This window comes from Xiphias gladius, chromosome 16 (assembly GCF_016859285.1).
Source record: "Xiphias gladius isolate SHS-SW01 ecotype Sanya breed wild chromosome 16, ASM1685928v1, whole genome shotgun sequence".
In the NCBI taxonomy this organism is placed as follows: Eukaryota; Metazoa; Chordata; class Actinopteri; order Istiophoriformes; family Xiphiidae; genus Xiphias; species Xiphias gladius.
The window spans coordinates 18,754,074-18,770,602 of record NC_053415.1 but is presented as its reverse complement, the minus strand read 5'-3'; the positions used below and the strand labels follow the sequence as shown (position 1 = coordinate 18,770,602).

Here is a 16,529-nt window from a genome sequence, read left to right as displayed (position 1 = left end):
CTGGAAGTAGGTCAAACGCCAAGTTAGAGAGTCGAGGAGAAGCTGTCTGTGATTAGAGCTGTGAGTAACAATTACGTTCATAACTGCTTGATCTACTGTTGTTTGTTTTTCAGATTAATCATTCCCCCTATAAAATAAAATGCTTATCACAGGTTAGTAGAGCTTAACGTGCATCATCTTTTTTAGCCATGTTATTGACGTGGTTCTATGGAGGGAAATGTAAGTCGGTAGATCCACCACTTAGGTCCAAACTATCTCAGCAACTGTTGGATGGATTGGCTTGGAATTTTGTACAGACATTCATGGCTCCCGGTCGATGTGCCCTAATGACTTTGGTGATCCCCTGACTTTTTCTCTACAATGAGGCCGACACTTGTGGTTTTGAATGAAATGTTTCAGCAACTACTGGATGGTTTGCCATGAAATTTGGTCCATACATTCATGTTCGATTTCCAATACTTTAGTTGATGACCAAATACCTGTAAAAATATCATTCCCATCAACCTCAAATGTTTTGTATTAATCAAATGTTAGCATGCTAACATGCAAAACTAGGATGGTGAATATGGTAAATATATTAACTGCTGTCAGTCTTGTTTCTGCCTGACCATCAGTCAAAACCCTTAGTCAGTTAGTTTTTTTTTTTTTTAAATTACAAGAAATGAAGAAATGCAAACATTTCTCCATCTCACAAATTATTCTGTGTCTAAGCTAAGCTGTGCTAAACAGCTCGGCCCAGTGCTGACTGAATCACTACACTCATGGATAGATGGACTGGATCACTGTGACTTTATATACATACATATATATATATATATATATATATATATATATATATATATATATATTCTAAGAAAAAAAAGGAAAAGAGCCATAGTTTTGGATGCAAATAGTTCTTCCTGATTTGGATTAGTTTTAGGATATTGCATGTGCACTCATGTTAAAAGCACAGCACAGATAGTTACACAATATGTCTCTGTAACTTTCTATTTTGGAAGAAGGAAGAAGACTGGGGTTCTCTGTGGGATCTCTGTTGTCAGGGAAAACAATATGCAGTTTATTAGACAATGCTAAATCACTTTCAGCCTCAGTTGACTTTGTTGTCCTGAATCTCTCTCTTCCTCACTCTCCCTTCCTCTCTGCTGTCTTCCTTGATCAGTGTTAGAATCTCCTCTGTGAGCTGATTACAGCTCTCCTCCTGCCACAGTATATTCCCGTCACATTTCCTTTTAAACACAATGGTACCAATGACTGCATATCTGCAAATGTTTAGTATACTAGCACACACTTAGTGCTAGTACTGTCTGTAAAAAGCAAGCTGTGACGACTGTTTTTCATCATTTGCATTTCATTTTGTTTTTAGCATGTTTGTAATGGAGTAATGCAGCACGTAATTCACTTTCAGATCTGTAATTTGAGCATTTTCATTCTTCTAGCTTGGGCATAGCCATGTCCTTCTCCTTCCTCAAGTCCACCCACTCACTACTGCCATACTTTCACCATCTCTGGAGCAGAGAAGGAGAGAATTGAACTAGTGCCCACTGTGCTGTATTAACGATTGCAGCAAGAGCTGCCACCACAGAAAACTCAAAAACTCCAAATATTATACATACTGTAGCTGTAAATACACAGTTGCTGAAAATACAGCTGAAATGAATCATGTTTTGAAAACAATATGAGTCAGTCAACAGCAGCCATCACATCCTACAATGAAACAGCAATAACACCACATGAAACGAAAGGTGTACAGTCAAAGCGTGTGTTGTGTGTGTGTGCATTCACGCTTGTTAAAGTAGCTGTGTGCTGGAACTGAGTGGATTACGGGAGATCTCTATAAATGGATCAAAAGAGTAGGGAAGCAAACATCAGAAATCGTATTAGTAGCTTTAGTTTGATAAAGGCGGAAACTCTGTCCTTTGATCTGTAGTGATATATCATGAGGCAGCAGAAGCGGCATCAGGACATCCCATCTGCAGTCTGGAAAAAAACGGTTCTGGTGTCAACTAAAAAAAAAGGCTCAGAAATAGCTTTCTTTTCAGTGGCTGCATCATGAATTTATACTGCAGCTAGAAATTAAACACCTGAAATGTTTTCCCTGCAGCAGCTCTGATTTTTCATATGAAAGGCCATGAACATACACAGTAGAGCTCTGCCAAAGAACACTATAGCTTGGTCCTGACACCACAAGCCTACGAAGCAGTGCGACTACCTAAAGGTGACAAGTCAATGTTAAGTAATCCGTCCAGGGTTACACAGGTGTGTGGATCATATATAGGCCACTATGTCTCCCATGTCTGCCCCCAAAATTTTTTCTGACCAAACATATACCAAATACTGTAACTGATGAGGGTGGAGTGCTGAGGAAATAGGCCAGTGAGGCACTGTATCACAACACAAATCAACCTGTCTGCTGCCTCTATTATTACATATTTTACAGACATCTGTGTATATATTACATGTCAGATGCAATTTAACATAAAATGTGTTCAATTATAATAACGACAGATTCCCATGTGATAAATGGACAACCTAACTGTGTTATAAATAATTTCAACCCCTGTTTCACAACACCATGCAATACTTTTTCTCTCACAGGATCAAATATGATGGTTCAATATCACATTTCCCACTGCAACCATAAGCAGGTCTTGTCACAAAAATACAGCCTCCAGGCCAAACACCTGCCTAGCTTGAGGCAGAGACAGCATGAACGGCAGCACATTAAACCTGGTGTGGTTTCCCTGCAGAGACAAAGCTTTGTGGCTTATTGACATAATGATCCTTCATTTTCTTCATAAACGTCTTTGTTTTGCCTTTTATTTGGTCTAAATTTAACTATACAAGAGGCAGTATCTCCTCTTATGTGGCTGCATACAGATTAGTTTAGGTACTTCACCTATATCCATGTTTCAGACAAACATTCATAATCCTGAGCAATCAAGAACACAATGACCAGTGACTGTAGTTTGTGTTGAGTGTATTTTTGTCACCCACCTATGCTTTGGGTGACGGTCCTCAGTCTCTCCAGCAGCTCCCCCAGGGCCATCTCCTCTGTTTTCATCCAAAGAATCATCCTCCAGAGGGACAGTGGAAGACCAGCTGCCCAGCCAACAGACACTTTCGCAGGAAGAAGAGACAGCTTGCCTGCTTTTCCCTGAACGGCGCTTCAGAGAGAGGATGACGGTGAAGAGGACGGGAGATGGGGACTGTTGCGGTGACAAGCCCAGCCGAGCAGAATGGAAGAGGGGATGCAGCAGGGTAACTAGTCAAGGATGTGACTGCCTGGCTGCAGTCTTGTTTGACACACGGACACTGGAAGAAAGAGCTTTGAGAGAAAGGGGTTGTGTGCAGCTTAGCAGTATTGGGATGCTTGTGAGGAATGGATGCTTTCGAAGATGGAGAGGATGCTGCAGAGACGGATGAGGGAATGATGCTGAAGCTGCTATGGCTGTGTCAGCTCAGCTGCAGTGACGAGTCCTCCACAGAGGGGCGCAGGACACAGCATGCCAGCAATGGCGATAGGGAGGAGGTGGAGCGGGAGGCACCCTCATTCATATATGCATGCTTCAGCTTCAGCAAACATGATGGTGCAAACCTGTGCAGACCTGGCAGACAGAGAGGGGGAGGGGAAGTGAAGGTCAGCGTTGCGGTTTAACACAAACAGCTGATACAATAGTGACATCCAGTGTGGAGGAAAGGCATAACAGCTGCATCAAGTAACATTCTCATCCAAAGAAACATACACATTACTACTACTGGTCATGCACCTCTGACTATGCTGCATTGCCACCATGTGACGACACATGGTTATGACAAAAATGGCTGGGGTTCTTTAAAAATAGGTATATTCCTTTTGCATTTTTACTAGACTGCAATATGCTGGTCTTTTAAAATGTTGAATAAAGGTTTATGCTCCTTTGGTAACCCTTACCACTGTTTATATATAAGGTTGAAACTGTGAACTAAACTGATATGAGTAAAGATTATTCAGTAGTACTCAGCCAGGCAAGCCAGTCAGACATTGATACATCCCTACAAGACTATGGTAGGGATGTATCAACTACTGTAATTGACTCATGCCAACAAACCATAACAGAGAACATATAGATGGGACAAGAAGAAATTCCACACAGTTGCCAGACCGTAGAAAAAAGTCCAGGGTACTCAAGCATTTTAGAATTACACCTCCAGAAAGCTGGGGCAGTTGTTAGAGGAAGACCTCTAAAAATGATCGAATTCGAGGAAGCAAAGGCCAAGACATCCTGAATTTTAGTCACTAATATGAGTTAAGCTTCAAAAATACTGGATCCCACAATGCAACTCAGTAGCATCTTTCATTAGACATGGTTGAGGAGCCTTTATCAAATATAGTTAAATTTACAGTTGTTATATAAATTAATTATACAGTTGTCTGACATCATGCTTGGATGTTTACTACTTTGTCTTTTTTTATTTGTGTAAGTGTAAAATTCCTGTCTCTTTTGTGCTTTTGAAATGTGTGTGTGTGTGTGTGTGTGTGTGTGTGTGTGTGTGTGTGTGTAATGTCCCATCTGCAGCATCTCATTTGGAAAGAACAGTCTGCCATTAACACAGGACACAATTCTGCGTGTCGTGTAGACTTATGAAACAGCACATGAAGGCATGAGCTGGTAAGATAAAACTGAGGTATACTCTGTAGTCTAGACTGTATATGAAGGTTATACTATTTTTTATGTTATTTACATACTGTGTATGGTCTATTGTCAGATCTGGGATTTGCTACAGAAGCAAACGGGAACAGATAGCTGGAGCAGAATAGGCCTTCTCCACAGTAGATAATTGGACTTGTCTTTGCAGAAAAAGCGAGGGTGTCACTAATAACATTAACAATGGCTCGGTTCTATTCAAGTTTCCCAATAAGCCACGAATGTGGCTGTGAGGCACCATGAACTATGCCAGGATTCTGAAACGGAATCATTCATTTTATTTCCTCCTCCAGGAGGTTATGTTTTCATCCATGCCTGTTTTTTTTTTTTTTATCAGCAGGATTATGCAAAAAGAACTGAACCGATTTACAGCAAACTTGGTGGAGAGATGGGGCATGGGCCATGGAAGAACCCCTTAAATTTTGGGAGAGATCTGGGATCATTTACTATAAATTTCCAATTTTTTTCTTCTGAGGTATGGTGTACGTTGTTTGACATTGGCCTTGGCGGAGGTCTGCGCTCTACTGAATGCCATTCTGGTTTAAACCTTTGCTTTTCCTACCGTGAAATGACAATATGTCTTCTGTGGGGAAAAAAAAGGTTTATGGAATTAAGAGGAACTCCGCCGGTTTTATCAAAGTCTGTTTGCAGTGTTTAGGGTGGCTCCAGATTGCCTCAAGTGATGTCACTTGAGTAACAGCAGGTGGAGCTGAAAACTACAAAATGAAGAAAATCTGGAGGTGTGGAATAAGAAAGAAGTGAGCCTACCAGAGCTCTGAGGTAAACTCCTCATCGCTGGCTGAGGCCAGCGGCTCGGGGCTACGTTAGCTACTACTAGCATAACACACCTGAATCTCCAACCAAAGGGCTGGCGTGTGGCGTTGCATTATGGATAATGTAGGCGCCAGGCTTTGACGAAGAACAGGTAGGGTTGAGATGTCAGCCATGGATAATGGCAGAACAAATGCATAAATGATAGGTTGAAACGGTCGCTGTAACATTATTAATATACACCATGATCAGAGGACAAGTGTTTTCACTCTTTCTTTATTACAAGCAGAATGACAATACAGTGCTTTGCCCTCATTTGCTACAGACAGGCTGGCAAAAAGTCAACAACTGAACTTTTAACCCCCCCCCCCCAAAAAAAAGTAATTTTCTCAAAACCTGTTTAGTAATACAAACAGTGCTATACTGAAGGTATGATATGAAGAGTGCTGCCCAGAGCACAGAAGTCAACATTTCAGACCTTTGCCAAGCTCAGGAGTGACAGGATGAGCACCTGCTGTTGTGCTGATGGACTTAGAAAAGCAGTCTGACATTCTGATCAGCAGTAGAAGGCTGGTGTGATAAACCCATTTTGAGACAGAGGCTGACAACTACACAGACAGTTCATTCCTTGTCAAGTTATTTGGTCACTTTTTTTTCTCACCCACTGCAATACTCTTAGAAAAATAACTTGTGAGGAAGAGTGAACACTTATAAAACCCAGTCGACAGACAATAGACCTTGTTTTTTGGGGGAAACTGATCTCTTGTTGAACAAAGTGCAGTGTGTAGACCTATTGGTAAATCTATAATGAATCATTTAATGTATATGTTACTCTCATTTTGGTTACAAACTTAAACACACATTTTAACAGAGTTGAAATATAGTCTTCTCTCTGTGATACAAAAGTAGCAAAAGAAATTGTCACAATGGATAACACAAAAATGACAAGAAGTAGTGAAAAATCGTGTCTGAAGAATGACTACAAAGAATTCCCCATCACATCATTAAAGTACAGTGTAGTGGGACACTGCATAACAAGCACCAAGGCCCTTCCTTTAAACAACTGAGGTCAGGATGTTGAGCCCCAACAGGTCCAAAACAATTGTGGAGGTTTGTGGGCTTTGAGTGAGACAAATCAAGACCTCCAACCAAATCAATAAATCCTCTGTGCCCCGGTAAAAAAATACTGAACACCTGTTATTAAATATATACATGTTGGCAGATGGTGATGTGTGTACGAAAATAAGCTGTATAAACATACAAAAATGCTTCAGAATCTGACATTCAAAACTTCCCAAGTCAGTCACTCGCTATGTAATGCAACAGATATGCTTTGGACAAAGAGGACTTCAGATGTTAGAAATGAGGAAAAGAAGTTTCATCCATAATGAGCTACAATCTTCAGCTGGAGGACATGATGGACAAATCAGTTCGACATTCCCACTGATTTGATTGTGACATCGCCGATTCAAGTCTCCCTCCTACTTACAACAGACTATATAACACCCCTTCAAACTACAATATATATCAAACCTTTTTAAGTTACATCCATACATCAAGTGACTGTCATCGATCATTTTAGAACAATACAGAAAAACGAATGAATTAATGCAACACAGGGAAAACCCCTTATAATGTGACTACATGACATTCTTACATTAACTTTTGCATAACACAGAGCATGGCAGCAAACACACAAGCACAATGTAACAGTGAGGAATAGCAAGTCACTTTGGACATCATAAATAAAGACTGCTGCTGCTACCCTACATGGCCACATGGAGGCAGGGGTGGGTACAGTGTGCTCATTGTTCAGGAGAAAGAACAGGTGACATGATGTAGTCTGTGACAAAAAATGACGTCTGGGACGAAGGAGGATAAAGAACGACCAAGACAAGAACAGGTCAGCATGCAGCAGACAGATCCAACATGCTAAACTGGTAGACAGGAAGGGAAGCAAATCGTGACACACTCATGAGGGTAAAAGAAAGGAGAAAGAGGAATAATAAGCACACTGTACCAGACATATGCCATCTAAACCTCCTTGTACTCTCACAAACATGTTTAAATTGACCAAGAATATAATCCACTGAAAATGGGTATCTATGAATTAAGGCAGGGTGGCTAGAATACTGCACATCCTTCTTCAGATTTTCCCCATTTCTCTCCTCCAGCTGATGTGTTTGTGTTTGTGTTTGTGTTTTTGTTTGTGTGTGTGTGTGTGTGTGTGTGTGTGTGTGTGTGTGTGTGTGTGTGTGTGTGTGTGTGTGTGTGTGTGTGTGTGTGTGTGTGTGTGTGTGTGTGTGTGTGTGCGCGCGTGTGTGTAAGGCTTAGTAATACACCACTTCTACTTTTTTACACATTTCTCCTTTGGCTCCTAGCCTGCTGCTGTGTGGTTACCTGTAAGGCAAACGTGTGTCACATACAAACATACAATAACAGGCACATTCATGCATACACTCACGCACATGCACACGTACACGTACACGTACACGCACGCACGGCTAAAGGGCTGATCTTGACAGCTGCCCCTTACTTGGCCTGACCACATACTGTACACAAATGTTTTCAACAAACATTTACAAAGAAGCAAAAAGGACACAAAAAGTGGAGGAACGGGCAAGAATGTGAGACCGACAAGGAGGACAAGGAATACAAAAGGCCCGACTGATGACATGTTGAAACTGGACAGTTCCATAGTGCAAGAAATAATGCACTTTTGCATGTGTTTCCCCTTTTGTTCTTAGACTTTTTCAAGTAAGAGTTTGAGCAGGAACTTTGATGGGACTAAGACTGGAACTAGACAGAAACAAAAAGATGTCACCAAAGTATAAGGATGAGGAGTCAGGGCAATAATACCTAAAGGGTTGTCCATTCAGGTGTATCCCAGAAGATGCACATGGTGAACTCGGCATGGAGGGCCCATGCTTTTGATGTATGTGAACATGTCTGTATTGCGCTCTATAAATCCTTGATCCTTGAGATGGAGATCTTGGTCGCATATCTTCGCTGCATGTACTACATGCTTTATGTTTTAGCTAACAAGATTCACATAAAGAAACAACATTCACCGTTTCAAACTTTGCATTTGTGTTCACACGGAGGTCTCCGGCCCTGGAGCATAGTAGGCGAATCCTGCCCCGGAGAGACGGAGCACGTAGGGGCTGAAGAAGCACACATCTGCCCCTCCCCCTTCTGCCAAGTGGGCCAGTAGTTTCTGGGGCAAGGGATCAGACCTGCGGAGCGAGTGTGTCTCCACGGCACCAAGGTGTAGGGGAGAGGACTCCGTGCTCGTGCCTTTGTAGGAGCGACGAGAGGACAGTGGAGTCAACTCGGCCACGCCCCCCCACGAAAGACTCTCATGATCCTACAGGGAGAGGGAGAGAGGATGTACCATCACCAGACCATTCAAAACAGAGAAGACGAAAGCAAAACAACAGAAACAAGCAGATCAAATCACAGAACTTGTGAATGAGTAATGTTGTGAGATGGCTTCATGCATAAGATCAAACAGCAGGGTTTTAATCAGAAGGTAGAGGACTTTTTTAAAATATCCAGATGTTAAAACCTAATGATTAATGACCCCATGCCATGGGCCCCTAGATCAATTTTACTGAACAAACTGAACAAAAAAAAATCAACTAAGCGTGGATACTAGACAGACTTTAATGATCAGTAATAAGAAACCCTCTGAAAATTCCCGTTATGATTAATAGTCATGTTAGATTTAGCATGCGTAAGAAATGAAGACAAAATTCACACTTGCAATTTCACCCTCCAACACAGGGTGTCATCAGTGCTCCTCGTGCTCCAAAATAGCACTTTTCAGATACAGTATATGGTCTGCTGAGCTGCCTGGGCAAGCTAGGTAAATATTTTTCCAGATTAGTTTTGTTTGTGACATTAGTGGTGGATTAGGTCACCTACTAGTGGCATTTCCTAATAAAAATATGATCTCGGTTACTAGCTAAAACTGTATAAATCTCTAAAACCTGACAGTCATTTCATATTACACAATTACACCTCCTCTGATCCAGAGCTTCAACTTTACTTTCACATCTGTCCTAAGCCACAGTCCAGAACTAAAAAAAACCTTCACAAGCGTAGAACTTGTTGGAGCCCACATGACAAGTGGCAACGGATTTTAAGTAGCCTGGGTCTAATAAAGAGAGGATAACATCTCTCATTTGGCTGCTACCCAGATCAAGTTAATTCCCATCCCACATGCGGTGAGAAGCACAGCATGCTTTGAAACCAGCACTGCAGAGTTAATTGGATATTGTGATTACCAAAAGTGGGTTTAATAGAAGGAAACTTCTCGTGCAGACACTCTTATTCTTATGCAGGCCCAGCCAGCCCCCCGTACCCCCCCCACAGCCCCCTCCCCCCAAGCCTGAGCCATAGCACGACAGCATGCCCCACGCAATGCACAGCAGGAAGCATCGTGGCAGCAGCATTTACCGACTCCCCACTGTCAATGCCCTCTGTGTGCTGTTACCATGGCGACCATAGCCCACCTAGGGGGGACTCTAGGGTTTGCTGAGCGGGGTGCTGTGGCTGTGTGACATCATGGAGTCATAGGTCCTAGCAGCTTTTTCTCCACTGTCTCCCTCACAGGTCCTATCAGGGTGGAGCGGTTCCTGTTCATTGCCTCCCCCTCCACCAGCGGGACCAGGAGCCACACAGCCCTCCAGGGCCCCCGCTGTCCTTACCTTCTGTGGATGACGTTAAAGGAAAGGAGGTGATAATGGAATCTGGTATCTAGTAACATCCAGCCTGTGTCTAGATCCAGGTCAAAGCTGACTAGAGTTCTCACCTGGCGTCAGAATGCAACTCAAAATGTGTTTTGAGTGACTACTGCGATCAGATTATTCTTCCCCTTCATTGTGTGTGGGAAAACTATGAGCCCTGTTAAACTAATTGCAGAACAATCCACAACAATCAGCTCCTATGGCTTTTTGGGATCTTACTTAGGTTATGGACTTCAAAACACTGTCCAGGTTGTTTTTCTTAGACCGGTAAATTGTAGCAAACTTTGCATTGGAGCTTTGTCATCCTCTTCTTACTCTAAATCTGACAGGGCAGGCTTTCAGTGCAGTGAGGACACATTTACTCTATTTTCACTATACTTCACTTAGTCACTGAATGTGACTTCATATTAGATCCCGGTCTGTCTTCACTGAGGCACAGGTGTTATTTAGCACTGTTTAATTTTGATCTGCTCACCCAAGACACATTTCAGAAATAGGTCTGAACCGTGCCATGGACCTTTAGCAAAACTAGATTCCTAATCCTAGGTTTGGGTTTGCAAACCTTTTCTGTAAATCAGATTTAGGTTATCAAATAGTTAATATCTAGTCTGGAATGGTTTGGTGGTGACAATAAATATGGGCTGCAACTAACAATTATTTTCGTTAACAATGAGCTGATTTATCGTGTAATCTATTTAATGTAAAAAAAATAGTGAAAAATGCCCATTATAATGTCACAGACCCTGAGGTGACACCTTCAGATGTCTTGTTCTGTCCAGCCAACTTTCTAAAACCCAAAGATATTCAGTGTAAATAAATTTAATAAGCAGCAATTATTCACATTAGGGTTGCTAGAACCAGAGAATGTTTTGCAATTTAAAAATTACTTAAACAGTTAATCTACTGTCAAATCAGTTGGTATCTAATTTTTTTCCAGATTGATTAATTATTATTACTAGTTTAGTTATTCGACTATTTGCTTTAGCTCAACATTAAAAAAAGAAGCTGGTGTTTTAGATGGAAGAAATTTTGCAAATTCAATTGTAAGACTAAACTATTCCTGTCAAACAGTCCTAGGAAAACCTAGCATGACATAATCCTACCAACCATAACGTACCATGTTCTGACAAATAAATGACAAGGTGACAACATGAAAGATATGAAAACATGGTACAGTGCATGCGACTTACATTTCTTCAACAGTAAATATAAAAAAGGGACACAAAACACATGAAATATACAATGAAAATGTTGTTTCATAAATGGCAGGAGGAGGATACTATAAATGTAACCTGGTTTACACACCAGACATTGTGGCATCATCAATAGCGCCCTAGTAGTTAGTTTCACAGTAGGCGAGGTGTTGAGACAGTGATTAAGTGGTTTACACTGGGAAATGCCACCATGCATACAGAGATGAGGGCTTAAAAGAGAGAGTCACCTCCTCTTCCTGCTCCTCTCTCGTCTCTCTGGGCCAATCAGAAACTCATTCTGCTGGAGGACTGAGAAAGCATGAAGATGGTGGACGGCTCCACAGTAAGGCACGGGCGAGTGGACTGCAGTTACCACCAAAGAGCGAGTGAGTGCAGGGGGCAGAGTCACAACCACACAGGAGCAGTGGGGAAGGAAACAAGAGACGAGAAGAGAAAGGAGAGTGTAATGAAGAGAGAGGAAGAAAGAAGAAAAAGGAGGATGGCAGTAGTGAGGATAAGTCATCAAAGGTCGAACAAAAGGAAAAGAGAAGAACAATGGTGGATGGTGTGAATTTTGATTAGGGTGGTCCATTAGGGTGCAGTGACAAGGGAGAAAAGAGAAGAAAGAGCACAGGAAGAGGAAATCTGTCAGACCCTTCATTCATTTTTCCATTTGTGGTGAAGCCTGCTTCACAGGGAGGTGAGGTGAAGCCACAGGGAATAGGAAGTCACACTAAATCACACTGATGCTCAAAGCTTAATGGTCCTAATGGTCTTCCTGGATGATTAATAGAGTGGAACAGATTTGAGACTTACTCATATGGTTAATTACTATCAAAATATTGCATGAGCCATGATTTGAGAGAATTTCAGGCCATTTCAATTTGTGAACTGAAACATACTGCCAAAAGTTGCAAAAAAAACGGCAAACAAACAAACAAAAAAAGACTTGATAAAGCATTCATTAGTTACTGGTTATTTGGCTTTGGCAAAGCATTCGGTTAACTACATCAGAAGTCACTATAGGAAAAAATCTAAAACATAACTTGGGAACATGAGAATCTAAGGCTTTAGTTTCACTGTGGAGTTGGTGCCGAGACCTACCTGTGCACGTTCGGTGGCTGTGGGACACATGGCCCTGCAGAGGACCTTCTTGATGACATCTGGCAACAAGCTGACCGTAATAAGTAGGATGATGCTGAGCCAGGCCGGACCACTAGACAACATCTGCATGAACACATAGTACATCCTCTGGTAGTTGAGGAAGGGCCTGAGCAGTAACAGGAAAGGCCGAAAAGGATTGGTTTTCCAGAAATGTACTAATCAACATGAAGGTTACAGATACTAGTAAAAACAAAGTATAGTGTACCAAATGATGCCTCCCCAGAGAAGAGAGAAAATAACGTAGAAAAGTAGTGACCCCCAGATGACAAAGTGATTGATCCAGGTCCAGTGGTGTGTGTCCAAGGCAAGCTGGAAAAACAAGAATATATACATGGTGATCACTCAACCACTCAATAAAGTCATTGACTTTGCCTTTAGGCTTTACTGTTGTGAAAACTGAGCAGCCAGTTCAGTCGATAATTTATATAACATAATAGTTAACATGAGCGCCGCAAGCTTAGCCATGCATATAGTCAGGCACACGTGCTATGGTGATCTATGGTGACTCTTTTGAATGCTGGTATTACGCAATACGATAGACATGAGTGCCCCCGCCCAATTTCATTTCTGAAGACTCATGCTCACACACCTTGAGCGTGACGGTGAACACCAGCACAGTGAAGACAAGAGTCCCGAAGGTCCAGTTCCCAAACATCTGTGAGGGGAAGAGGGGAAGAAGAGGTTCAGTGGCCACATCCATCCCACAACCCTCCTCATGGATTAGTGAACATCCTATGGTTTTATAGCTCATCTATGACCACAGAAAAGGAGCAGACAGATACCTTCACATCATATCTGCTGTGGTCAAAGATAATCTGTTAGGAAAAGAGTATTCTCTTCGACTCTCTTTTATGGTTTGGGGCCAATAAACCGTGAGTGTTTTCACTTCACCTCTCAGCCGCAACATTTCTCAACCTGCTGAAATCCTAGGAAGGTTTAAGCAGACATCAAGAGTGAACAGATGGAATGAGAGCTGGGAGGGAGAGAATGAAGGAGGGTCGAGGGAGAGAAAGAGCAAGACAAAGAAACTGGGGAATTTATGTAATAGCCACAGCTTGTTGTTGGTAACAGTATCTTTGCTAGAATTTCTTCATTCATTACTCCTTTCCTTTTTGAATCACAGAAATAGTGAGAATAGCCATTTCAAACCTGTTTTATTTTGTTTTTCTTTTTGTCAACAGCAAAGAAAGTATACGGGATGAGAACAATTCAGCCACCCCATGAATGCTGGAGCAGACACACATTCACACAATCACAAACTCACACACACTCACACTCACACACACACACACACACACACACACACACACACACACACACACAAACACACACACACTCTCTCACACACACACACACACACACACACACACACACACAAATGCACAAACACATTGGACAGAAAAACAAACACATGTTGGGTCTTGATCTATAGTACACACTAGCATTACTCTATTTACTACCACAACAAAACACAAGGATAATATGGGGGAGCATCTAAGGTTTCTACTATGTCAGTGGAGTTGTTAAGATCAGGTACTGTGCAGGATTCAGGGCTTTACATAGATTAGGGGAATAATGGAGCACTAGAAAACTACACATTCAAATGAAGGTGCAAGGATGATGTGAAGTGAGAAAGGATGAAACTGGATGAAACGGTCAAACTGAAAGCTTAAACGGTACGACAGAAACAAAAAGAGTGTGAAAGACAGAGAGAGCTGACAGGGAGGGAGACAGGCTTACCATCTGTGTGTTGGTGGTCATAAGCTGAGGAAGAAGAAGAAGAGGAGGAGCAAAATAAAGAGAGAGGAAGCAGAGAGAAGGAGGGGGAAGAAAAGAGAAAAGAATCAGGACAAAGGGTAAAATGAATTTCAGGATGTTTCAACTTAAAAAACAGGACCAAAGGCAATTGAACAGTTGACATGATACAAATTAACAATACAGAGAAAGATGCTATTGTGTTGTCGATATGAATGGAGATCCAATGTTGCTGACCTATAGGGGAGCCCCAGGATAGAAACCTTACTGTTACAGACAACAAAAACACGACCACCGATTCATCCAGTAACACTTAGCTCCTCTATCATGAGAACCCAATGGAGATGGATGAGTATTTGTAAAGACAGCACTTTCTTTATATACATTTTCCTCCTTTAATTTCCCTAAATGACACCTCAAAACACCCCACAAAACGGTTTTATTTCCACACAGACACAGGCTCACCTGGCCATTGCTGGTGAAGGTGGTGTTGTCAAACAGAAAGTAGGCACCAAAGAAGAAGATAACAGCATCAAACACACCCAGGCACGTCCAGTACAGGAAGACTGGCCAGCGGAGGAGGGAGTTCTTCGCTATGTCCCTGAGAGAGAGGGTTCGAAAAAAGGAACAGTTGAATAAACACAACAAATATTTTATTGTAACAGTCATATAATATTTTTAAAAGCACAACATTTGGGGGGGGGGGTCAGACATTTTCTTCCAACCTCACCTGTACAAGGAGGGCTCCCTCTTGAGTGTCTCCATGGTGACATGCTGCTCAAACAGGCTGTAGAGGAGGATTGGGAGTGAGGTGAAGCTGATGTTGTACAACGTCAAATAGGCGGTGTCGTACAGAGGCTGCCAAGGGACAAAAAACACAACATAGACAGCATTACACATCTGGAACTATGAGGCCACTTTAAAATTTAAAGCTGCATTGTTTGATTTTTTTGGCCACGTTTGGGCAGCAACAAGCTGAGAACACAACATCTTACATATTAACTCCTTGCAAAGTTGTTATGGCAAACGTGTTTGCAAACAGTTGCTTACTTACACATCCAGCATACATGAAGAAACATTAACATTTATGTGGAGTATGTGTTTCTGGCCACATGGTAAATATATATTCTTCCAATATTTATTCTTTATTCTTTTAGTTCTGTTTTGGTCTCTACAGCTAGACTGTGTTCACCATCTAGTTTCTAACTTTGTCTGTCAGCCATTTGTGGCTCCGCAGGAACGAAGTGGGTTTATCAGAGCCTTTTTTTAATCTGTAAACGGTTTGTGGAAACAAGACTTATGAAAGCAGAGTTTGTGGGACAGAAAACCAAAAAAAAAGAGCCAAAAGATGCTAAAATTCTCTGTATACTTGACGAGAAAAGGTGATGATTATCGGTGATGTCTCTGACTGACACATTTCACATTACACATAATCATTTGATCTACTGTTGACATAATATATTGATAAATTCAGCTTTAAAAGTAAACATTAAACAATTAATGACAATGTTAAGATAGTTTAATACATAACACTGTGAGGATAAGTAACCAATGTATGTACTAAACTACTTACCTGTTGGGAGAACCCACAGAAGAACTGATACAGGAACTGAGGAAAGATGAAGCATACATTCTGGAAAGATTTAAGAGTTGGAAAAAACAACAAGAGAAGACAGTGAAAGTGATAAGCTTGTGACAAGTACATGTGAAGAGATTTGAAGAAATGCTAAAAATGCTACTATCTACACATTTCTGTTCATGCAGAGATTGTGCTATAAGCTCAGTGAGTGGGCCGCAAAGAGCTGGCCTGCCAAAAGGAAAAAATGAATCAGTTGGCATGGCACTGCTTTCTGCGGAAGCCGCCCACACCGATCATCGTGGCCATGAATCCAGGAGAGAATGTTGCACCAGGGATTCATGAATCCGGTAATCTGTCAGAGTGGCTGCAAAATCTGGTTCTTTGTAACTCAGTGTTTCCCTGGGAATTATGATAAAGTGATTAAAATGTGTGAGCCACTGGAGTACACAAAGCATTTGTCTAGTACCTTGTAGAAGAAGTACTGAACAAGCTCAGCAATTCGGATGTAGTAGTAGTGGCCATGAACAAGTAACATCTTTTTCAGGTGTTTAAACTTTGGGATGGCATAGTCACTGTTCCTTGCTGCCTGTCGGCCTTCTTTACCCATGATCCCTGAGGGGACAGAAGTTTG

The 16,529-nt window shown here is 41.7% G+C and overlaps 1 protein-coding gene across 5 annotated transcripts in view; it reads right to left on the bottom strand.

Moving 5' to 3' along the window:
• Positions 1-7,736: 7,736 nt before the first annotated feature.
• Positions 7,737-16,529, bottom strand: part of LOC120801823 (probable phospholipid-transporting ATPase IH) — a 29,429-nt gene continuing 20,636 nt past the window's right edge. For 2 of the 5 annotated variants that reach the window (XM_040149091.1, XM_040149094.1), the window contains 9 exons: positions 16,365-16,510; positions 15,893-15,952; positions 15,050-15,177; positions 14,785-14,920; positions 14,305-14,328; positions 13,154-13,219; positions 12,770-12,873; positions 12,505-12,670; positions 7,737-8,823 (listed from right to left, as the gene is read on the bottom strand). In XM_040149091.1, coding sequence (XP_040005025.1) covers positions 8,551-8,823; positions 12,505-12,670; positions 12,770-12,873; positions 13,154-13,219; positions 14,305-14,328; positions 14,785-14,920; positions 15,050-15,177; positions 15,893-15,952; positions 16,365-16,510 — 1,103 coding nt within the window. In that variant the 3' untranslated portion in view covers positions 7,737-8,550. Of the gene's footprint in view, positions 8,824-9,973; positions 10,172-11,041; positions 11,764-12,504; positions 12,671-12,769; positions 12,874-13,153; positions 13,220-14,304; positions 14,329-14,784; positions 14,921-15,049; positions 15,178-15,892; positions 15,953-16,364; positions 16,511-16,529 lie in introns of those variants that run through there. The other 3 variants (XM_040149093.1, XM_040149092.1, XM_040149095.1) reach the window with 3 other exon arrangements.